Source organism: Acomys minous (genome assembly GCF_964271855.1).
Source record: "Acomys minous genome assembly, chromosome: 17".
Lineage (NCBI taxonomy): Eukaryota > Metazoa > Chordata > Mammalia > Rodentia > Muridae > Acomys > Acomys minous.
In genome coordinates, this window is record NC_140500.1 from 56,367,525 (window position 1) to 56,391,742 (window position 24,218).

At 46.6% G+C, this 24,218-nt stretch overlaps 1 protein-coding gene across 2 annotated transcripts in view; it reads left to right on the forward strand.

The window, feature by feature from the left end:
* Window positions 1-24,218, forward strand: part of ANTXR1 (ANTXR cell adhesion molecule 1) — a 203,424-nt gene that overhangs the window by 23,274 nt on the left and 155,932 nt on the right. For both annotated transcript variants that reach the window (XM_084765254.1, XM_084765253.1), the window contains exons 2-5: window positions 473-544; window positions 5,633-5,704; window positions 22,333-22,414; window positions 23,164-23,197. In XM_084765254.1, coding sequence (XP_084621380.1) covers window positions 473-544; window positions 5,633-5,704; window positions 22,333-22,414; window positions 23,164-23,197 — 260 coding nt within the window. The remainder of the gene's footprint in view (window positions 1-472; window positions 545-5,632; window positions 5,705-22,332; window positions 22,415-23,163; window positions 23,198-24,218) is intronic.

The window sequence follows — 24,218 nt, forward strand, 5'->3', positions numbered from 1 at the left end:
AACCTGCTGGAGTCATCTCTCCAATAATTTATTTTAAGATTCTCCAGATATCTGTACTTATAAACAAAATAATACTTGGAGTGTCATTTGTTTTGTCACTGTCTTAGTTTGGGTTTTATTGCTGTGAAGAGACACCATGACCACTTAATAAGGAAAGCATTTCCTTGGGGCTGGCTTACGCTTCAGAGGTCTAGTCCATTGTCATCATGGCGGGAAGCATGGCGGCGTGCAGGCAGACACGGTGCTGGAGGATGAGCCGAGAGCTCTACATCTGGTTCTGAAGGCTGCAGGAGGAGAGTTTGACAGTGAAGGAATTCTTCAAAACGTTTTAAGCAGCCTTATAAATAACTCCCAAATTTACACCAGTTTTAGGTAATGGCTGGACCCGGCTAATAGTTTGGTTCTACGTAGAATAGTAGACTGAAAAGAAACACAGTGCAAGGTGCTGACGGAACGCCTCTTTGTCCCGTAGGTCAGGAAGCGTGCTGCACCATTGGAACGAAATCTACTACTTTGTGGAGCAGCTGGCTCATAGATTCATCAGGTGAGTGTGCTCCACGCTCTCTTCTCCCATGGCTGACGGTGACTCCAGCCCACTTCCCTCACAACTCCCAGACACCGTGGGAGTGCACACTGAAGGGACCTGTGGGTGAGGTGTCACAAAGCAACAGGTGACCGTGGTGCTCGTGTCAGTTTGTTCACAACCCTTCTGGTCGTAATATGAACACACCACAGCCCTGAGCACGTCGTGGCTGGTCACATGACCCCTGCATCCTCCCTGTGGGCTTGACCACACCTACACAGACAGGTTGGAGCAGAGTCACTATGAATCCTGGAGGTGCTACTTGAGGACACTCACCAGTAAAAGCGGTGACGTCACCCTGGGTGGGATCACACAGCTTTCAGGGATGCACCTGCAACACGTTGTCAAGGTTCTTGGTGCAGCCGGTGTGAGCGTAGTGAGCTCTGATGCAGCCTCTCCCCCCCCAACCCCCACCTGTGGTAAATGGTTTCCATGGAGACCAATGTGCTCAAGTGGAAAACTCTTCAGCCCATTTCTATAGCTCAGGGTGATGGCACACAGTCTTTTCCCGTGTTTAGTCATGGAACAGCATGCTCTTACCTCCCTATCAGGAAAGGAGGGGTGGCAGGTGTCCTTGGATCTGCAACAAGAGTCACCTAAACCCAGGTGACTTAGGAAAGCAGGTGCTGAGAGGAAAACAAGAAGAAAAAGTACAGACAAGGAGAGAGACTGTGTATGCATGATGTTAAAATTACTCAGACAAATCATTTTAACTTCAAATTAATAGGCGAGACTTCCCAGTCTAGCCTGAGAGCCGTTCAGGAGCCTCATGTTGAAAGACTTTGGTGAGAAACTTCCCTCTTTTGGACAATTTCAGTATAAAGTCTTTTTTTGTTGTTGTTGTTATGGAGCCAAACGTCCTCCCCTGCACTGTCACCAGCGGACCCTTTTGAGTGACGTAACTACACAGCTACCTCCAAGTCTTTGACAGCGTTGGCTCTGTCTCTGCTTGCTGTCTTCCTTTTCCCTGTGAGCAGAGGCGCCCAGTGGAAAAGGATCCCGATGGGCTAAGATGAGTTTGAATCTAAGCTCCCTGTGCAGCCTTGGCAATCAGCTTAACTTTGCCTGAACCCGAGGTTCCAGGAAAGGGTCACACAAAGATGACGTGTGTGTGCATCCGATAGCCCAGCATCTCCCTGGAAGTGGCTCTCCAGCACTGTCTCCCAGTCCGTCAGGAGTTCCACATTCTTCACTGTCTTAGAATCAGACACAGGGGGGGGGGGGCACTACTGAGAGAACACTTATGCCAGCCCCCTGCTTCACAGATGGAAGAAAAAAAAGAAAAAACAAAACAAACAAACAACAACAACAACAACAACAAACCAGGGACATCTCCATGGCTTACTCTAGACCTCAAGGTACTTTGCCCTGGCCCTCTCCCGCTGGAGTCCTCGGCCATGGACCTACCATGTCACTCAGTCATGCCTCTTGTCCCTAGAGCAGACCACTTGGGAAACATCCTAGAAGGAGATAAACTTATTTTGGCTCCTGGTTGCAGAGGTTTCATGCCGCGCTAACTCCTCTTTTCCCAGGCTCCGGTGAAGTAGGACATCCGGGCCCAAGCATGTGGTGTAGCAACGCTGCTTACTTGATGGTGGGCAGGAAACAGAGGCAGCATCAGGCAGGGACAGGAGACCTGGGAGACCTTCAAGGCAACACCCGCAGTTACCCGCTTTCCTCCACCTAGAGGTCTACTTTCCACAGTTTCACTACTTCTCCGCAGACTTTTCAGATGTTGAACCCATTGGAGGATTGAGCCATCAGTAAAGTCGGGGCCTCAAGATCCGATCACTTCTGCAAAGCCCCACCTTTGAACATTGCTTGCATCAGCCTCAAAACATAAACTTTTCAAGGAGATGCTTCATATCCAGACCATAAGAGACCCCTCAGTGTGGGGGAGGGGGACAAAACTGCCACTGAGTTTTGTGTCTTCATCAGCCCAAAGGCTGTTAATAGTGTCAGATTCTAGGTAACACTCTTGAATAAGTGGAGGAACAAATAGTATTGTCAACAAATGGTACTGGGAAAACTGGATATCTATATGTTGAAGAATGAAACTAGGTCCATATCTCTCACCCTGAACAAAAATAAACTCCAAATGGATCAAGGGCCTCAACAGAAAACTTGAAATTCTGAAAACACAACAAGATATACGCAGAGGCAAGGCTTTCTGCACAGGACTCTAGTTACTCGGGTGATAAGGCAAGTAATTCACAAGTGGGACCTTATGAAATTATGGAAGTTTTTCAACAACAAAGGAAGCTGTCAATCAAGTGAAGAAGCAACCAATATAATTAGATAAAGCCATTGCCAGTTACAGATCTGAAGGGGCATTAACACCTAAATCATACAGCTAACTCAAAAAAGTAGCCATCAAGAAAACAACCTAACAAAAGCGGGCTATGGAATTGAACAGAGAATTCTCAAAAGAAAAGATACAGACATTTTAAATGGTGTTCAACATCTTTAGCCACCAGGGAAATACAAATCAGAGCTGCTTTGAGACTCCGTCTCATCCTAGTTGGAGTGGGGGTTACCAAGAAAACGAATGCTGGTGAGGATGTGTGGAAGGGAGAACGCTTATATACTGGTGTTGGAGTGTAAACACATGCAGATACTATGGAAACCAGTGTGAAAGTTTCTCAAACTGAGTAGACGATTTCACTTATTCTTTAAAGAGCATACTGTCGGGTAGAAGGAACCCAGGCTCTCACGGTGGCTGATACTAGCACAAATACGTCACAGCCGACTGCAGAGGGATCCTTCTGAGTGGAAATCCTTTTCTCTCCCTTTATTCTGATCACCTCCCACCAGCTCCCCAAGAAAAATTCTCATTCCTCACCCTTTCCTTGAACTCCCAGCTCATACCTCACATCCACCACTCTCAGAAAATAGCCCCATTTTCTAGTCACTGAGAGCCTAGAGGAAAGCAGACAGATGTTCCCTCAGCACCTAGTTCTGCTCCTAAGAGTTGCATGCCACGTAAGACTGAAGGGTATGTTTCACGGTAAAATGCACACCGTGCAGAGCAGTGTTGATGGCATGCCACCTTTGCTGTCTAAAGGGAGAGTCAGAACATACAATTATGGTTGCACAAAAACTTGTTTTGCCAGGACAGACAGAAATATGAGTGATTGCCAAACTATCCAGTGATGGTAGGGGAGAGTTTGTAGCAAAATCTGTGTTTTGTTTGTTTTCAATGTTGTTTTGATTTCTAACTTATGTGGATGTGTTATTTATACAAATAGGAACACATACCGCCTTAAGTATTAAACACATGTAACTGAAACATAAAAAAAAAAAAAAAAGAGTTGCATGCAAGTCCTCCCTGCCATCCTGGAGGGCCAGCTGTCCCTCTTTAAGCCAGCCCCCCTCTTTGTGCATCACCTGCCATCTAGTCTCTGGGATGTCTTTGTTCCTCTTCTAACTTCTGCTTTCTTGCTACCTCCATCACCCCTATCACTGAAACAGTGAGAGCAAAAACACCAATCAAAGATATGTCAAGCACATAGTAATAGTAATGGGAGGCTCATCCTAAGAGCAGCCAGAGCCATTAGAGCTCTTATAGCAGTTAACTGACAACACCTGATTTCATTAACTGTAACTTGGAGAATAGAGTGGAGAATGCAGCAGAGTCAGGATTGATGCGAAGAGACAGCTGTGATGATCAGGCTACTGAGGCCGAGGTCTGAAGCTAAAGCCGTGAAAAGAGGGCTTTGTGTGCAAAGATCAGAGCCAAATCAGCTCCGGCAGGTCAGTGCCTTGGAAAGATACAGGTTGGTGCTACGCTGGTTGACCAGTTGGCCGCCCCATGAGGGCCCCACAGAGTGGCAGCCAGTTGCCAAGCCCCGTGTAGATTTTCTGTGCTTCTTGCCAATCCTCAGATAAGAGTGCCCTGTTACTCAGAGAGTGAGTTTTCACTGAAAACTTTTGAGTGCTGTGTGCGATGGTGACGCGGATTTAGTCATTAAGAATGAGTCATGTCACCGCTGAGCTGAAGAGACCCTCTGTGGCCCAGCACCTCCTCTTCCCTGGAAGGCAGCTGAGAAGGAATTAATTGAATGGTAATCTTTCTGAGACAAATCCTTCTTTGAGGATGCTGTCAGAATTTTCTGACAGGATTCTCTGTTTCATAGCCACCTTGCAGGCCAGTCCCCTCCCAGGAAGTCCTGGCTTGGGATGGAGTTCATCTTCCTTACTGTGATATAGCCACTGTGTGACAGTGTCCTGTCAGAAGGGAGACACAGCCGGTCCCTTTGGTTTGGAGCTTCAAGTTGGCCATTGTCTAAATTGTTGCCACACCTTTTGGGGCTCCCATTTAGGTGGTGGTTTCTCAGCTCTGGGAGCTGTGATTAAAAAACAGGAAGGAAAAAGAGAGAAAGAAAGAAAGAAAGAAAGAAAGAAAGAAAGAAAGAAAGAAAGAAAGAGAGAAAGAAATGCGAAGTCCCACCCCTCACTCCAGGACTGCCAATCAGAAGCGGCAGGCTGGAGCTGATCCACCTGCTCTTTATACAGCCCATCAGCCCACTTACACTCAAGAGCCACAGCACTGAGTGAGGATCTCAGTCATTAGCATGCAGCCAGCTCATGGATCTGATGTTACCACTGATCTGTTATTCATGTATCACCAAGAAGGAAGGAAGCACAGCAGAAATAATTCAAGAGCGAAAAGGGTTTTTACTATTTTTTCCCCACAAAATAAGTGTGTGATAAATAAGCAGTAAAAGGTTCATATGTGAAAATACTCTTTCAATTTTAAATAAAAGACCCACTCAAGAAAAAAAAAACAGGAAGGGAGGGGGCTGGAGAGTGGCTCAGTGGTTAAGAGCACTGGCTGCTCTTCCAGGGGTCCTGAGTTCAATTCCCAGCAACCACATGGTGGCTCACAGCCATCTATAATGAGATCTGGTGCCCTTTTCTGATGTGCAGGTGTACATGGAGGCAGAGCACTGTGCATATAATAAATAAATAAATCTTAAAACAAAACAAAACAGGAAGGGAGCAGGAAAGGTGTTGTATCTGACCTAACAGAGTTTCTCTCCTTTGCAGCCCACAGCTAAGGATGTCCTTTATTGTCTTCTCTACTCGAGGGACAACCTTAATGAAACTAACTGAGGACAGGTAAGGAGACTTCACATCCATGTCATTTCAAAGTCTGTCTCTTCCTCAGTAGCCCTGAAACTTGTGCCATCTGGCGTCTCAGCGGTCAGTGACTCTAAGGTGCAGCTCTCTCTTAATTCGAGCCTTGGCCTTTGCATCCAGACCCTTCTGCCTGCTCACTCTGCGGTAACTCCTGATGACATCTCCTCACGCTGGTGAGAGGTTGGAGGTGACCAGATCATGTTGAGATGAACCTGCGTTTGAATGTTAACGCCATCTGCTGAGTTGGAGCCAGTGTTGGCAAACTAGGTTCTTTGGGGGAATTGTGTTTTCTCCGGAGGGGACTGAAATGTGTCCCTGGGTGATTATCAGAGGATGGGAACAGTAAAGGAAATTTGTGGCATGAAAACATAGAAGGAAATTTTAATCAAGTGTGGGAAAATGTCAGTTAACAAGCATCCTCTGGGGCTAAGCATATTTCACGTCACAGATGAAGACCATGGTGGCAAACATACGCCATTATTCATAGCTTGGTGCAAAGGGAAGAGAGGAGGGTGATCTTCTTGCGTTCCTGTCACCGAATACATTTTAGAAAAATGCGGCATGGTCCACGCGAGAGAAGCAGTGTGAGAAAGTGGGATTCCTGGCTGACCTAGATGTAGGCATGTCGGAAAAAGAAATGGAGGAAGAACAAGTGTTAGTCCCGTTGCGCTAACAAAATACCTCAGACTTAGCACTTGATAAAGAGAAGAGGTTTATTTAACTCACATTTCTGGAGAGTGAGGAGCATACGCCAGTGTCTGTACATCAGACGTGACACATGGCATCACAGAAGGGACCACAAAGTGAGATGGAACCTGAGTCACACACACGGGCTAGGCCCAGTTTTCATACAGTTAAGTTTGGGAAAGAGCCTGGGTCCTGTAAGAGCCACTTTACCTCCTCAACGTCCATCGCCCAGTGACAGAGTTACCTCCCCCAGGCTCTACCTTCTAGTTAGTGGCTGCCTCTCAGTGGCACCACACTGAGGACCAAGTGTCCGGTTCACAGCCCTCGAGCCAAACCCTAGCAGCAAGTGTAAAAAGGACCGGAAGACTTCACTGATAACACCCTCCTGTAGAAATGAGAACAGAACATCTGGCTCCGACCAGCAAGTCCAAGCCAGTGCCCATGTGGCTGCACACCTGTTTCCTATCTATGATTCCGCTTTCAAATCCCCTTCCTCTCTCTATGCATGCATGTTACTGAGGTGTCCGGAAACCCCATTATAAAAGCGGCTGCTATGCCCTCTTCACAGAAGGAGCTAAGGCCGTATCTCCTTCCCACAGACACCAAGCAGAACCCAGACTAGGGCCCAGGCTCCATTGCTTCCCCTTCGCCTCCCACATCCTCTCTGAAGAGAGGACCTTGAAGTCCAAGAAGCCTCCTTCAGGGTGGACCAAGCACTATAAGAGCCTCTGAGGAGGGGCCTGGCCCTGCGTCAGAGTCATGACCCTGCCTGGTCTCTATGTGCCATCCTTTAGCAGGCCTAGCTTCTGCTCAGGGATGAGGAATAAACAAAAAGCCTAGTCGGTCCTGCCACACCCTTGACATCAACATTGGGCCCCGGGGCATCGGAGCGCACACAGCCAGGACAGTGAGCTGTGAATGGCTCATATAGCCTGCCACGCTTTCTTTGGTCACTGGCTCATCTCCTACATGAAAATGAAAAAAGTCCACAGCTAAATCCAGGCCTGTGGGTGCTAAGCATCCTTGTGGGAGTGTCCGGATCATTCAGTTCCAAGGCGGAACCAGATTTCACCTGTCCTTCACGTCCCGCCGCAACTGTGGCATCCTGGTGCTGCGCTTTGTGGTGCTTGGCCTTTGGGATGTGTCAGTAGGGACCAAAAGGTGAAGAGCAGCTCCTGTATATGTTTGGGCTAGTGCCACGGCCCCTGGGCAGCTGGCCAAGGCAGATGAGAGGGGATAAATCAGAACGCCGAGCTGACAGCGTGCCTCTCAGTCTACTTGGAATCTAATGGTTTGTGCCTTAACTTCATTACTAGTTTACTGTGCCAAAAAAATAAAATATAAAAAATAAAAATGGCAGAGGTTAGAGCCCCCACTTTGCTGCAGACAACTTTAATGGTGAAGGCTATGAGTCCCCTGTGGTGAAGGCATGACCTGGCCAAGCCTGAGCTCAACACACACCCAATCTTACCAAGTAAAGAGGCGCCAAGAGACCGCTCTCAGACGCCCTAAGGAGACTGGCTGCAAGGCTCTTCGGTTGTTTCTGACTCGTCCTACAGTGATTTGTTGGGCACAGGGGTCTTCTCCGTCTTTTTCTTCTGAGAGCATTCTCTCTTTACAATATCCCTCCAAGGCTGTAAAGGATGCCCTGTTAGATGCTGTGTGTATTTGAGGAGGTTTATGGCGTTTTAAAAGAAACTTGTTAAAAAAAAAAAAGAAAAGAAAAGGGCACCAGGCCTGGGAGATGTAAAATGCTTGATTTGCAAATGTGTGGGCCTGAGTTTGGAGCTCGGAATCCCTGTTAACAAGTCCAACAGGCTGCCTGTGCCTCTTATCCCAGCCGCAGTGGAATGGGAGGTGGGAACAGGCACATCGTCTAAAAATTCAACCCCTGCAGCTAACCAGCATGCTCGGCAAAGTTATAGGCCAGCGAGAGCCCATCTCAGGAGGGCACCCGAGGGCCAACACCCAGGCTTGTCCACTCACTTCACAGTGTGTATCTGCACACCCATGCATACACTTACCTCACACGCACTGTGTACATGCACTCTCACACCTACACCTGAACTCACACCCACGTCTGCACCTGAACTCAGACACACTCTCCCACAAAACAACGGGTCAGGCAAGATTCTTATTTTAACAAGAGCAAAAAAAAAAAAAGTGTGTTAATCAAAAGACATAATGCTAAAGATGTGTTTGTTTGCAGTGTGCTCCAATATGCTCTTGGGATCCAAAATTCATACAGGAAAACTATAGGGAGATTGAAGAAAGAAAGTGGAAAATACAGTGAACTGAGGCTGTAAAGAACCCTTAGGGAAAAAGACAGGGCACTCCTCTCGAGTTTCTCAGGGCAGCCATGGCATTCACGTCCTGATTCTGTGTGCGGTTCTGGCAGTGACGCCTTTAACACTCTTAAGGTCTCTTCATCTTTAGTCCTCAGCAGCTTGGTTACGATGGGGCCCAGGAGGCGGGGCCTGTGCAGCGCTCATTCAATCTGGAAATTCTTGTCCTTCCCTAAATCTGGCAACTTTACACGGCTGCTCAGGTTTTTTGTTATGATTTTTTTTTCTGTCGCGCCCACTCTCTCCTCTTTCTGAGACTCCCACGGTACAGGTGACGGCTTCTCCGTATTACTCCATATGGCCCTACAGTTGGTTCACAGCTTTTCCTGTTTTCTCTCTGATCATCAGTGGGTGATTTCTACTGTTCCATCTCCTGGTTCGGTGGTCCCTTCCTCAGTCATCTTCTTTCTGTCACTGAGCCATCGAGCACATCTGCTTAATTCTTTATTACAGATATCCACTTTTTCACTTCTACATTTTCCATTTGGTTCCTCTTAGAACTTTCACGTTTCTGTCAAGTGCTTTTTCTTTCCTTTCTTTTTTGTTTGTTTTTATTTGTTTGCTTGGTTTTGTTTTGTTTGTTTTTCAAGACAGGGTTTCTCTGTGTAATGTCACATGTTTTTTTTTTTTTCATCTTCATCTTTATTCCAAGTGTTCACAGTGACCTCCCAGGGTGGTTATTGCAACTGCTCTCGGGTCTGTCACGGTGCCAGCCTCTCAGGATTGGCATCGCCGTCGCCTTTCCCCGTGAGAGCCGATTACACACTTTCAGGTGTGTTTACCCGCTGAGTAATTTTAGAGTGTGGCTTTATGTTTGTGTTGCTTAAACCTTGGGGGTTGCTGGTTTGCTTCCTGTCTCTGCGTCAGTTAGCTGTAGCCCGGGTTCGGGCCACTTCTTCATCTTTAGTGCGGACAGAGGCCTCTCAGTTAACAAACACTTGACCAGGTTGTTTTGGCTCTGCCACTGTGCTGCGCAGAAGTGACCTGGGACCTCTAGCTCAGGCACAGAGTTGGGAGCCACCTTCTGCAGCCTCTCCAGAATCACCCCAAGAATCTAGTCCGGAGGGAGTATCTGTTGTCAGTTTGCCCAGATAGACTGCTGAGGGAAAGCCCTCATCAGAGGCAAAGCCAGAGAGGAGGATCCCTCAAAATTAGGATTTTTCTCAGCCTTTTTCGTGCCACTTCAGCCACTGCCACACCTTGAATCATGTCCTCAGGTTAAGACCAGGAGAGAAAAGACGGAATGAAAATCTGGAACTCTCTTAAATGGCCACCTTTAGGGTTTCGACCTCTCCCCCCACAGCTTTGCTTACTTTCTAGGCCTTTCTGTGGCTGCTCTTAGGCTATGGCAGACTGTGGCAGGCTGTGGGCATCTCTTTCTCTTTCACAAAGGAGGACACCAAGGTTCCAGAAGTTCAGTGAGGTCCAGTAACAGGCAGATGTCAGACTGGCTTCTGATCTCTGGGATTCTGGACTTGGTCGAGTCAGAGTCTGTGGGTGATCATGTCCCCTCCCAGGGTTTCCCAGCTCCCTTGTTTAGACAAGCCAAGATCTGTGGACCACTTCGTTGGCATAGTAGAGTGTATAATGCCCATTGATGTATTGTTATAATATAGCGATGTAGTGTGAACTACCGCAGATGAGTCTCTAAAAACGTCAAGTCTTCTCTGCGGAGTTACCTGAAACACTTCAAATGTTTTATCATCTGGAAATGAGGTGGTGTCTGAGGAGTCCAGCTAGCGCTTTAATGGAAATTGAGAGAGGGGACAGGTGGTTTAACCAAGTACTTGTGTGTCGTCTGTTAAGGTGGTCATATATATTTTGTTTGTTTTTACATACCATGGGAGTGGAATCCAGTAAAAAGATTTTAAAACTCTGGCCGACTCGCATATGTCTCACATGACTCTCATATGTATTTGGTTATGGCATACTCTTTTCATGTGAACGGAAATTCTGTTCTCTGAATATTATTCAGAAATTTAGTATTCTTATTCATAATTGCCCTGTTATTGCTACTTTTGCATTTTTAAATTTAAGCTCTGCCACGGTTACTACCAACATTTGACATTGTCGCCTCCCCTGGGAACCAGTTTTCCCAGTGCTGTTGTGGAACAAGCTTGAGCCAGCCACGTAAAAAGTGGCCGGGGTGGACTTGGGCACTGCTTGGTTTTCTCGGCTGGTATGGCTCCATTTTGTTTCCCTGCAGCTCGACACTCCAAGCACATTGTTTTAATTAGTTTCAACATCTGGAGGACCAGTCTTTCCTGGTTTCTAATACTGAGCAAAACTCTCCTTGGTCTTTGGTGGATTTTTCCAACCATGCGCTTTTAGATTTTTTTTTTTTTCAGTGTTCCAAGTCTCCTTGGGGTTTCCATCTGAGCGGTGTGAAAGCCTTAGCTTCGTAGCTTTGTCCTGGCACCGATGAAGGCGGTGGGTTCTTATGATGCAGCACTTGCTCCTATCTAAGGTGCTTAGCACCTCCGTGTCCTGCCAGCAAGGTTTTGTTCTTTTCCGAAGCTGCACTCAGTGCTGGTAACTCTGTTCCCTGTGAGCAGAGCGCCGCCCAGGCTGTTAGTGTTCACAGGCATGGTGGCCTTGTGTTTGGAGCCCATGAGCATCTGTTAAGCACCATGAAATGCTTGTAGGAGCATCTGTGGGACCACCTCATGTCACGGACAACCAGTAGTTCAGCCTGTGGCTCCAGAAGTAGCTTAAGAAATAATTGCCTTGGGGGGGGGGATTACTGGCTTTACAGGATTTTTTTTTCTTCTACCTGCCCTCTCCTTCTCTTGGGGGGTGGGCATGGAACCCAGGGCTTGGACATGCTAGCTGAGTGCCCTATCGCTGAGCCACATCCCCAGCCCTGTAGAGATGCGCCCCCATCATTTTGATGAAATATTTCATAAGTTTTAACTTTCCCAGTTACCTAATGGCTATTTCTTAAATCTAATCAACACTTCTGTTTTGTATGTTTTTAAATTTTATGATTCATCATTTTACACTATGGATTCTCGTTTCCTCTGTGCTGTACAGTCTCACCCTTTTCTGTCATCTTATGATGAAGGAAGTTTTTTGTTTGTTTGTATTTTGTTTCTCTGTTTCATGTTGTTCTGCTTGTTTGTATCTTCTCGTCTCTTAACAATAAAAGCTGCTGATGCTGTAAGTTGAGCTTGCAAGCTACCCAATCTGAAGCTTCGTTCGTTCTCAGTCACGTGGCTTGTTCTCAGTGCTAACTTCTGACTCATTTGTAAGTATAACTTTTACTATTGTTATATAATGATCTGGGAAGCCAAGTCCCACGTGATTTTTTTTGTTTTTCCTTTCCTCGGTTTTCAGAACCAATTATTCTTTTTGAAGAATATGATTTAGATAACTGAATTTAGAGTGTTAGTTTCTGGCTTCATTAGTCTTGCTGATGGGCTGTCTTGTGATCTGTGTGCCATATGTCCCATCCCCACAGCCCTAGATTTTCTCTCCTAGAAGTGTTTGAAATATTTTTCTTTATTTCAAATATATTAAAAGTTATTAATGTAATATATATATGAGTCATTTCATTGATTCTGTCAGTGACATTGTATAGTGTCAAAGCTGTCTTATCTGATACTTAAATTTCTTCAACTTTACACCTTTTTTTTTCTTTGGTTTTCTTACTTAAATTTGGACCTGCTCCCCCTTAAGTATATGTTTACACTGTCTCATTCCCCTGAGTGTGTACATGCTAGTTAGTGTCTGTGTGTGCTCACAAATGTGAAGGCCAGGGAGGCGTCCAGCACTTTTTGTTTTGTTTGTTTGTTTATTTGTTGGTTTTGAGATTCTTTATATTTGTGTGGGGCAGGGAGGGGGCTGAGACAGGCCTTTCACTGATTCTGAAGCTGACTAACTCAGTGTCTGAGTAGCCAAAGAGTCAAAGAGTCCCATACAGCCCCGTCTCTGCCTTCCCAGCACTGGGGTTGCAGGTGCATGTCACCATGCCTGGCTTTATTTTTTTTTTTTAATGTCTGTGCTGGAGTTTGAACCCAGGTCCTCATGTTTACATGGCAAGCACTCTACTGCCTTAGTCATAACTCCCATCCAGTCTATCCCTTGTATTGAAGTTCTCTGAGCACATCTCAGGCTGGTCCTGAAATCACCAACTCATTATTTTCTCCTTTTATTTTGGTGCTGTTTATAGCACTCAGCTTTGTTTTCACCTTTTCCTTTGCATTTTCAATGTGCAAGTAGTTTCATCTCTGTGAATGTTTTCCTGCTCGTACAATTTCTGTACGTGTGTGTTACCTGCTATTTTAGAAACAGGGTGCCTTCCTCGTCAATAGGAATATTCCATATGTGCATTTCATATGCCCTTGAGTTTATTTCAAATGGAGGCTGTTTTCATGGATCCCTAAAATTGGCACTTGTTTTCCTGGCTGCTGAGATTTCCCCTGAGTCCAGAGATGGAGAGAAGGAATTGGACTCAGCTGGATTTTTTTTTTCATTTTCCTTGTTGAAAATGTTAAGATCGAAAGATTAAAAAAAAAAAAAACATGAACTATAGAAGCAGGTGCCAGAAGCAGAGAGTCTGCTGCAGGTGCCAGGCCACACTGAGCTAGGTTTTCCTTCCACACACTACAGGGTAGCTGGCTTAGGGTCCCTTCTCCTGGCCCACCTCTAGGGGACTGAATTGATTCTCTCTGTGGCCCACCACTGAGTAGTTGGGTTTGGACCCCTCTCCTGGCCCCTCACTGGGTGGCAGGCTCAGCATCCCTCCCTGGTGAAGCTCAGGGCATTCTCCTTGTGACCTGGAGTGTCAGGATGTGTCTTCCTCCATCACGGTTTTGTGCTGGTATTCTAAGATTTGAACTTGACACTGTGCTTACACATCTTCAGGCAGTGAAAACCGTTTGCTCTGTCCTGCTAGTGTAGCCGAGTCTGTGAGGGCTTGGAAGTGGCAGCGAGAGCCAGACGTGCACCCTCAAAGGGGCTGTTTTTGACTGGAGATTTCACCTTTCTTCCAAACATTCCAAGAATCAAACACAGAGCCTAACAAAACAGCTGTGGGTCAAAGGATTATCATATCTTTTTCAACCCACTGGCCTCATTTTACTAATGAGGAAAAGGATTCCCAGAAGGGGCCAGCTTGTTTGTGCTGTTCCACCCATGTGCTCAGCACCAGATTTTATTCACAAATTTAAGGGTTTTAACTCGGCTATTTTTTTCCTGCTTCATATAGCCTTCTCGGGCTACCCGCCTCTAGTGTGTGCATCCCTCTGGTCTGTTATCTGTGAGATGCTCATATGAAGGAAGCCACATATGAGTATACATATAATTCTTTAATAAGAGCTTAGTGTGTACCAGTAAATATACCACTTTCTTCAGCTATTATAAGGAATAGTAATACTTACCTGTGGGGCTCTCATTAGAATTGCATCTTTTATTATATCATATGGGGATACCAAGGCATAGAGGACTCGTGGCCACACTACTGTATAACTGTAGGGACCTGGGTTGGAACCCAGGAAGCATAGCCCTTGTGTCCTTGTGCTGGGTGACTGTCCTGGAGAATTCCCCACAGTTTTGCTATTAAGTACAATTTTCAATGTATGAAAAGAGGGCCGCACAGTTCACTGCCCAGCTCCCTGAAAGCCTGTGCTCACACATTTCCTCATGGCCCTGAGAACTCAGTGGTCCTCAGAGAGAGAGGGGGGGGAAGAGCTGCGTCACTGAGTAGGATGAAAGTCTTGCTGTTGCTTCAGCAAGCAGAAGGGACTCCAGGAATGGCCAGCTTGCGATGTAAATGCAGATCTTGGCCCTGCCTGCACCCCTCTCAGCTACTTCCGCTTTGCTGTGCCCTGCAAGCATCACTTGGTTTTGGAGCAGAGTGATTCTGGGGTGCTATTCCTGAGAGACAGAGCTCTCCATCCCTTTCTAATTTTTAAAATAAAGGGGAAAGGAGTCTCGGCTACTTAGCGTTTGGAAGAACTTGAGTAAGCCTCCTTTTCTCTGCCTGTAAAATGCTGGTGCACTCCTGCCTTTAGTACTCAGGGAACAGTGTTACCATTGTGGTTGTTGCTAGGAGTCCTGATCAACAGCTAAGGCTCACCCTAAACCTTCCCTCAGCAAGCCCTGCCTCACATCATCACAGTGACCAACAGTGAGTCATAGAGAGTCCCAGGTCTCTGCGGCTCAGCCTTCCCTTAAGTGTTGAACATTGGCAGATCTGTCCCTGCATAGAAGGACATAGGCAGGAAATACTTCTTCAGGATAAAGCAAGAAAAAGCCATTGTTTCTTTGTCTAATGGTTTTAGCAAGAGTTCTTCCCCTAAGGAATACACCGGCCCTGCCTTCACAGAATGTTTATCTATACTCTCCCAGCCTGGGTCACAGTAATGCTGAGTGGACAGAGTCCACCTTGGAGCTGTGAGCCGGGTCCACAGACATGTCTTTGCAAGTGTGTGAGTGTTACCCACTCTCCCTCTGGTATCCTTCTGTGAACAGGAGAAAGTAAAATCGCCCCTCTAGAACCCCAAATTGTCATTGATAAAGCAAGATATTTCTTCCAAGATTTTTCACACACACACACACACACACACACACACACACACACACACACACACACAAAAGCAGTAGGCAGCACTTACATTCATATAAAAGTTGTGGTGGATGGGTTTTCAAAATTTTGAAAACCGTGCCTCAGGGCGGAAAACTAGTGCGCCCCTGTGTCTTTGGCTGCAATGCTCTGGTATGTACTCAATTTAGGTACAGCAAATTAGATCAGGAGAGTGGCTGTGCCCAGAGCCTCATCTCTAGGCTCTAGTGTGGGCTTTCCAGCATCTGCTTTCTCCTGTGCTTGTCACAGGGTGCAGCTATGAAGCCACTGTGAATTCATGTAAGGAAAATGCGTAGTGGAGATTCTGGCATATTGCAGATGCTCGGGAAATGTCATTTGTCCCTCATGGAGTAAGTACATAAGGGACAAAAGTGGGCAGGAGCATTTCTGATGTCCGGCTGGAGCAGGAAGACCACGTCAACATGGTCACAGGAACCTGAGGACAGCTGCCTCCCAAACCTTCCACAGGCAGGCGCGTTATCCGTTAGGCCACTGGCCCCAGCTGGAGCTGTATTCTCGTACCCGGGGACGGAAGCTGAATTAGGGAATTTCTCTGCCCCCACCACCCCACTCCCCAAACAACCCTGGTGACATTAGGCGGTGACATTCTGCATGCCATCTGACCTGTCACTCTTGCTATAGTGAGGGGGCCTGCTGAACCTTGCACTCAGGGATGCCTTCGACGGGTCCCCGAACACGAGCCGCAGGTTCCTCCTCCACTGCTCACTCCAGCGAGGGTTTAAACTGTTGTATAGAGCAAAGGGTCATGAATGCCGATTTTGCACCACCAGGCTTGTGAGATGGAATGTCACGGGCGAAGTTTCCTAGGGACACAGTCTCTGTCTCCTTCCACAGAAAGAATTGTAGCCTTGAATTTGGAGTTTATCCTCTTCATCGATGTGTGTGCATTTTTATACCACCAGAAACAATACAATGCTGTGATAAAACACCGCAACCAAAAGCGCCTTGGGGAGGAAAGGGTTTGTGGCATCTTACTCCTCTCAGGTGCAGTGTGTCCCTGTGGAAAGTCACAGCAGGAACACAAGTGGGCCGGGCCACCGGACATCAATCATTAATCAAGAAAATGCACTACAGACTTGCCTCCAGGCAATCCAGAGGGAGGCATTTTTCTCAATGGAAGTATTGAGATTACTCTTCCCAAATAACTCTAGGTAGGGAAACAAAAGAAAATAAAACAAAACAGTAGGATCTGGGACAGTCTCAGAAGGCTGGGAGCCTACGTGCTGTCTTCTGAGGATGCCACATCTCAGGATGGCAGACCCAGAGCACATAGCCCCGGGGTTTGTGTTTGTTGATGTCTTCCAGGATAAAGAGAGTCACGGAGCCAAGTGCAAAGCAGTGTGAAAAGGGAGCAGGGGGTACCGGTACCAGGAAGGTTGGGGCCATTGTTAGAGCAGCCTTCTGCACACACTTCCACATGACTCACAAGAGATGCGCGAAATAAATAGTAGCACTATGCTAAGGGAAAGAACAGGAAATATGCATTGTACAAACGTTGGCCATAAACATTGAGGTGGCTACATTATTATCACACAAAGTAGACTCCCAAACAAAACCGTTTACCAGTCAAAGTTTAAAGACCATTATGTCCAACACAAGCTACCCATAAAGAGAACAACAGAAGGATGCTAGCCGGCGCCCCCAGCTGAACCCCAATGAAACCCCAAGACTCAGCCTTTGTGGGACACAGCTAGGGTCAGTGAGTGGGAGGACGTAGGAAACAGCAAAGGGGTCTCCTAGGAAGAGAGGTGTAAAGGACTTAACAGCAGCAATTAGCCTTTCTACTGTATGACACTAAAAGGGAAGCTCTTGCCAAACTCAAAGTATGAGTAAAAATTCTAAGTTGAGAATTTTAGAGGAATGAACTGATCAGCGGGTGGAAAGATTGCTTTTTGGAAGTGAAGAGAAAATTTAACTCACAGGTATTGTTGGGAATGAAAAGAGGATCTTGCGGTAGAGATCAGAGAAGATAAAGGAATATTGCCCTTTCTAGAAATAAACTCAGGAACAGACCGGAAAAGCTTTTCTCGAGCAAGGACCTTGTCACTCGTCATCCCTGCCAACCCTAGGTAAAAGCCCAAGGGAGCCATGGTCTTGTGGGTTATAAGCAAATCGTTACTGTTCGTTTTAGAACTTGAAGGCACTAGAGTGAGGGCAGACCTGTTTGTCACGCTGCAGCCACAGGCCACCTGGAGATGCTGAGAGGGTAAAGAGCAGCCGTGTGTGTTTTACTCAAGGCCCCAGAGCCAACAGCTACAAGACATTTGAAGGAAGTCCAATTCCACAGATGCTCCTTCAAGGGGCTGCAACCATTGGCAGTGCAGATCTAGGTGGTGGACATCATTTTTGGAGAACAATAAATAAATAAATAAATAAACAAATAAACAAACAAACAAACAAATGGATGTTGTGTATCCTCAAGGAGGATTTCCCAGTGGAGACATGGGAAATGCATCCTGATGTGTTTGCGTGTACTGGCCCTTCAATGCTTCCATCAGCAGACGCCATCAAAACGGCTGCAGCAAGAAAACCATCCTCAAGCCCACAGGGCACTGTGACCGATTCCTCCCACCCACCATCTTACACCGCACGGTGCTGCATTGATTTGCTAGAGAATAATGTAGCAGCATATGAATGAATGATGCACAGAGCAGCGTATGAATGAATGATGCACAGAGCGGCATATGAATGAATGATGCACGGAGGCCGGACTCATTCATCTAACAGCGCTGCGCTACAGCCGTTAAGTGTGCGTGCTGCCAAAGGAACACTAGATGTGTGGCCTGAAAAATTCCCAGCTTCTAAGTAGGAACACTGGCAGACAGAGAAACCACCGAGGGAGACGGGACATTTTAATAACAGCCTCTTGTGGAGGATTCCCAGGCACTCGTTTCCCAGGAAGTTAATGTTGCACCGATAATTGAGTTTCCAGAGAGCTTATCGCCCTATGAAAGGTCAGGCTCCCTGCTCCTTAGGTTTGTAAGACAACATAAGTACTCACCCCTGAGTACTAGGTGTCCCCAGTGTCAGAGCAGACCCATGAGCCTCTTTTCCGATGTCTAGATGTTATGGGCGCTAAGAGAAGGGGGAGGGAGTGATGAGACAGGCAAGAAGGCGTGTGACCGGTTAAAAAGCTGGTGTGTGGGGGATGTTCCTGTAGAGAGGGAGGGAGAGAGCGAGAGAGGGAGGGAAGGAGGGAGGGAGGGAGGGAGGGAGGGAGGGAGAGGGGGAGAGATGCTGAGAGCACTAGTTCAAGAAAACCTTTGTAAAGGAAAAGAAATAGGCTTAGAAGGAAAATACCCCCGTTCCCATGCTTTATTTGGCAGAGGGGGAAAAAACTGCCAAGGAACCTTTTCCACACCCCCAACATGCTATTTTTTTTTCCAAGCTTTCTTTTTTAAGCTTGGTGTTAACATAATATTCTGGTTTCAGTGCTACCAAGAATATTCCAGACTTCACTAGTTCATGACTGGATAAAAAGATCACGTTTACTTTTCCCCTAGCATTCATTTAAGTTTAAAATGAATGAGTCTCACCATGACAGTTTTCTTACCTCAGTCATCGTCCCCTCTGTTGTGCTTTCTGATCTCCCCCACTTCCACAGCCCCAAAAGTCTCCCTTATGCTTCAATGTTCAAGTTTCTCTCCTCTGGCTTCCACATACGTGCAAGAGCCTAGCTTATGTCACTTACCACCATCACCTCTGTTTCTATCCATCTTCCTGATCGTGCTATCTGCTCTTTATGTGTTTGCATGTGGGTACCACATCTTCTTTGTACATCCATCGCTTGGAGGGCATCTGGACTGTCCTGAATGGTGCAGCCATAAGCAGGGCTGTGCACATATTCCTGTGGCGCTGACTGGGTTCCTTCAGGTGGTACCCAGCGGTGAAACAGCTTTGTCACTGTCTTGGCCTTATGTATTTGTTCATTCATAAAGTTCATTTGCCTACTTGTTGGTTAGAGCTATTTGTTGCTCTGGTGGGGTTCTTTTGGGGGAGGTATTTGTTTTGAGTTCTTTACAGATTCTAGATATCAGTCTCCTGTCAGATGGCTGGCTGGCCAAGGCCTTCTATTCTTAGGCTATCTCTTCTCTCAGCTGTTTCCTCTGCTGTGAAGATTTTTAGTCTGATATAATGCCGTTGGCCAGTTCTTATTATTTCCTGAGATGCTAGAGCCCGTTTCAAAAGGTCCTTGTCTTGCTTATATGCCGAAGTGTACGCTTCCTCTAGTTGTCCCAGAGTTTGGGGTATTACAATTAAGTTGGGGATCCATTTTGGGTTGATTTATGTACTGGCAAGAGGTAGAGACCAAATGTCATTCTTGTGCTTGTGAAGAATGCATTTTCCAACATCATTTTTTTGAAGAAACTGTCTTCTATTTCCAGTGTGTCATTTTAGATTTATTTTATTTTAAATTATATGTATGTGGGGGTTGGAGGGAGTGTGTGCACATGAATGCAGGTATCCTTGAGGCCACAAGGGGGCATTAGATTCCCCTGTGCTGAAGTTACAGGTGATTGTGATCACCCTGATGTCAGGGTTGAGAACCAAACTTTGAACTCATAGCCAAAGAGCCGTTTCTCCAGCCCTCTAATGTATGCTGTTGTTACTGCTGTTTTTAATACAGTCAAGAATCTGGGGGCTGCACTGTGAGGGTTTATTTCTGATTCTTCTATTGTAGTCTATTGGTCCACCTGTCTGTATTTGCCACTATGGCTCTGCAGTGTAGTTTGAAGTCAAGTATTATAGTCCTTTAGCATTGCTTCCCCACCCCCTTAGGGCAACAACATTCTTATCTTTATCTCTTTTACTAAAGCATGGGTTATTTATTCTTTCTCATTAAAAAAAAAAACGACGGAGTTTAAATTGTGCCATTTAATGGAATATTGAATATTGGAGGTGATGGAAGAATTACAGCACAAAGAATGTCTTCTATCCACCACAAGGGCTCAGGTCTGTCCTAGGGTCAGTGACCAGGCCCACTTCAGCCTGACCTTCCTCCACATGGCCAAGTAAGTCTCCCCTTTTCCCGAGAGGACTGGCAGTGGTGACCTCTGTTCCTCCACCCACCTCTTCATAAGATTCTATTGAATGTTAAGTTTCAGTCACAAGACCTAGAAGCCATAGGAGGCACCCAAGCTGACCTGGGCCCATGAAAGGCCAGGCTTGCTGATGCGGAGGGTCTATCAAAACCAGGAGCCCAAGGAGACCCGAGAACCTGGGGCTGGAGCAGTAGAAGCAACAAAGTGAGAGATGAGCTTAGAAATGGATTCAATGGATGCACCTGCAGGCATCGAAAAGCCGTGGGGAGGCAACGCCTTGTTACAGGAGGGTCCTGAGCAGAGGCAAGCATGGTATGGTTTCGTCTTTATTCTAAGAAGACCCCGGCAGCCTCACACAGAGTAGGTGGAAGTGGAGGCAGAAGGGAAGGTGGTGTCCCAGTGACCTTTGCAAGGTCAGATGGCGGTAGGGCCCCCGGTTCTGTTGGTGTGGGACATGGATCCATTTCCAGGCAGTTTTGGAGGTAAACCAACACAGTTTGCTGATGAGGCAGCAGTGATCCAAGCAGGCTTCTGGTTTTTGAGGCTAGGTCCTGATGAGACAACCAGATAATAGCCTGTACCTCTCCCAAAGTTTGAGTGACACAGAGTTGAGTAGCCCACCCTGGCAAGAAGCAACTGCGGGGACCTGTGCTGGATCCTTTCAGTGCCCCATTAAAATGTTCCAACAGTGAGGTGATCCACGAGCTTCAACCCCCTGCCCCCAACCAGGCCTCCTCTCACGTCAATTTCCAGGCAGCAGTAATGTTTTTCATTAGAATTTCTACCCAACCAATTGTCAGGATGAGCAGGTGGTGTCTCACTCATTGGATCGTGCATGCAAGAAAAATTTTATCAGTGCAGCTCATAGTAGGGCCTTAGAGTCAAATCCCTCACTGGCTAACTGTGAGGCCTTGGGCAGGTTCCTGCAGCCTTTTGTGATTCAGTGTCCTTAGCTGTGGAATTGAAGAGCTGTCATAAGGCTTGAGTGCTTAGGGACATCATACTGACCGTACTTAGCAGAGCCTGGCTATGGAGAGTTCTGAGCCTGTGCTCAGCCAATGAGTCAGCACCTTTGACTTCTGGTCTCGGAGAGCAGAGACTTGCCTTCTCTTTGATATAGGGAGAATAGCACCCAAGCCGAGAGGTTATATAGAGGTGGCATCAGCATCTTGGAGCAGGGCTTGGTGTATCATGTTCCCCAGGTATGCTAGACTGACTCGAGAAGGTTCTTTCTCTCCCTCATTTAAATTGTGCATTTCCACCTCTATCATGAAACAGAAGCAGGGGGAATGTCACCCTGACACCTGTTACAGGCTTGGGGATTTATGAGTTAGGTTGGGGCTCTCAAAAATTCCTGCCTAGCAGAGTGCTGCTGCAGAGGCGGGGACATGAATGTGGGCAACTTACCCTCTAAACAGAGCAAACTGCGAGATGCCATGAGATGCCCCAAGTGCCATCCCAGCTCTCTCCCATCCTCTGCCCCACCTCCTGGAAGAACGCATGCATGTCCTTGAGGCGGCCTTTCCCTGGCTTCTCCTAGTTTCTTGGTGCTCTTCCCTGTCTGGCTCACATAAGCCCTTTGCATCTCCACCTGTGTGGCTGTGTGTACCAGGAGGAGCAGGAACACTTTAAGGCTCACTTCCAGTGTAGAAAGAAAGCTTTGTCCATGTAATCAAAGAGGAGAATCTTAACAGCAAATGGAGATTTCCTGCAAAGGGTTCCTCCCATTGTTGAAATCTACCTCATTCTAACTCTAGCTGTGGCTGCACCGGGTGGCTAATGTAACACAAAGACTTTCCCTCTGGTGGTTCTGGGGAGCTATCGGAGCAACACAGCATATTCACGGAAAACAAAGTGGAGCATATGGTTGTCAGCAGCAAGCTAAAAGCATTCTCAGGAGGTTAACAAGCTATGTTTGGGTTTCAGGGAACAGATCCGGCAAGGCCTAGAAGAACTCCAGAAAGTTCTGCCAGGAGGGGACACCTACATGCACGAAGGATTTGAAAGGGTAATTTCAGGACAACTTTAAACTCTCAAGGTGGCTGGTGAGACCAAGCATGTGTGTTAGGGGACTGAAAATGCCCAGTAATGAGAGAGCGGTTTCCCTATAAACTCACTGACAGCTGCATTCGAAAGAACCAAGGGAAGCCAGGTGTGGTGGTGCACGCCTTTAATCCCAGCACTCGGGAGGCAGAGGCAGGTGGATCTCTGTTAGTTCGAGGCCAGCCTGGTTTACAAAGATAGTCCATGACAGCCAAGGCTACACAGAGAAACACCATCTTGAAAAACCACACACAGAGAAAGAAAGAAAGAAAGAAAGAAAGAAAGAAAGAAAGAAAGAAAGAAAGAAAGAAAGAAAAAGAAAAACCAAGGGAATGGATTTTTCCTCCTTAACTGATGCTCACCAAGGGTCTGTCAGCCCAGGCTTAGACATCACTCATGAACTCTGCCACACACAAGTCCCCTCAGTTTCCAAAGTGTCCTTTATGGCTGGCAGCCTCAATGGCTGAGATGGAGTTTTAGTACCTTTGGCTTTAAGGGAAATCTTTCAAAGACTCTGAAAAGATCTGTACCCATGTCAGCAGTTAAGCTGGCTCAGATGTTAGAGTCACTTTACCTGGGTATGAGCACCGGCGTTCTTAGTGAGACCTGGGCAAGCAACAGTGAGGATAAAGACAGCCCCGGCATGCATGCCACTGGGCTGGCAGGCAGCGTTGTGCAGCTAATGGTCTAATGGCATCTTCCTGTGTTTTTCAGGCCAGTGAGCAGATTTACTATGAAAGCAGTCAAGGTAAGATTGTAGCATAAAGCGACATTATGAGGTTTCTCGTATCTCTCAACACTCGCCTCTGAAAGAGAATTTTTACGTTTCAAAATACATGTGTGCCATGGTCCATAAGTCCAATACATTCGTTTATCACAAAGAAGGAATATGAAGGCATGCCTAGAAAGATGGGTCATAGCAAGCCAAGTTCTACCATACTGGCCAAGAAACATGATATAAAAACAATTACGATCTCATTAAGGCTATAGTCTGCCATTCCCAGGAATCGTTTTGCATGGTGAATTCATTAAATGAATAAATGTTTAGATGGCTAGGCTCTTGGATTTTTGTGTCGGATTTAATTACCTTGCCTCTCTCTGGGGCAAGGTTGGATCTGATATTTAGATCACTTGGCTTAAACGCTTAAATGCAAATGCATAAATATGCTTCATAGCGTCCTTAGAGCGAGAAATACAGTAGTCATCTGCATTCTGGTTCGTATTAGTCTCCCCCGTGGGGAACATTCCAGTAGGTCACACTCGTCTCTTCGATGAGATTCCATATAACTGCGGGGACTTTCCTCCGAATAACCACTTCCTGCTTGATTGTAATTATCCTGCAGCAAGCAGGATGGGCCCCAAACTCGCTGAGCGAAATCGACTTTAAGTATTGTTACTGGAAGTCTAAATAATTTTGGAAGAATTCCAGCAGATTTTTCCAACAGCTGTAATACTTCTGGTCAACTTGCAAGTTCTGATAAATATTATGTTTTGGGCAAATTGTCTTCCAAGTGTGGTGTAGCTGGTCAAGCTTTGACATTCAAGAAGGACCAGTAGAGCTCAAGTGTGGAATTTGCCACAGGCCTGGTGACCATTGGTCACTGGACCTATTTGCAGCGACTGATTGGCTTGGCAGCCGTGTCATCAGCCCCGCCAACATGTTGAGATGTGGCTGAGAGACCCAGATGTCTGACCCTATGAAGGCATTCTTCATGCTGGACCTGTTTCCACGCCCCAAAACAATGACTCTCACCATATTCATTTTCAGG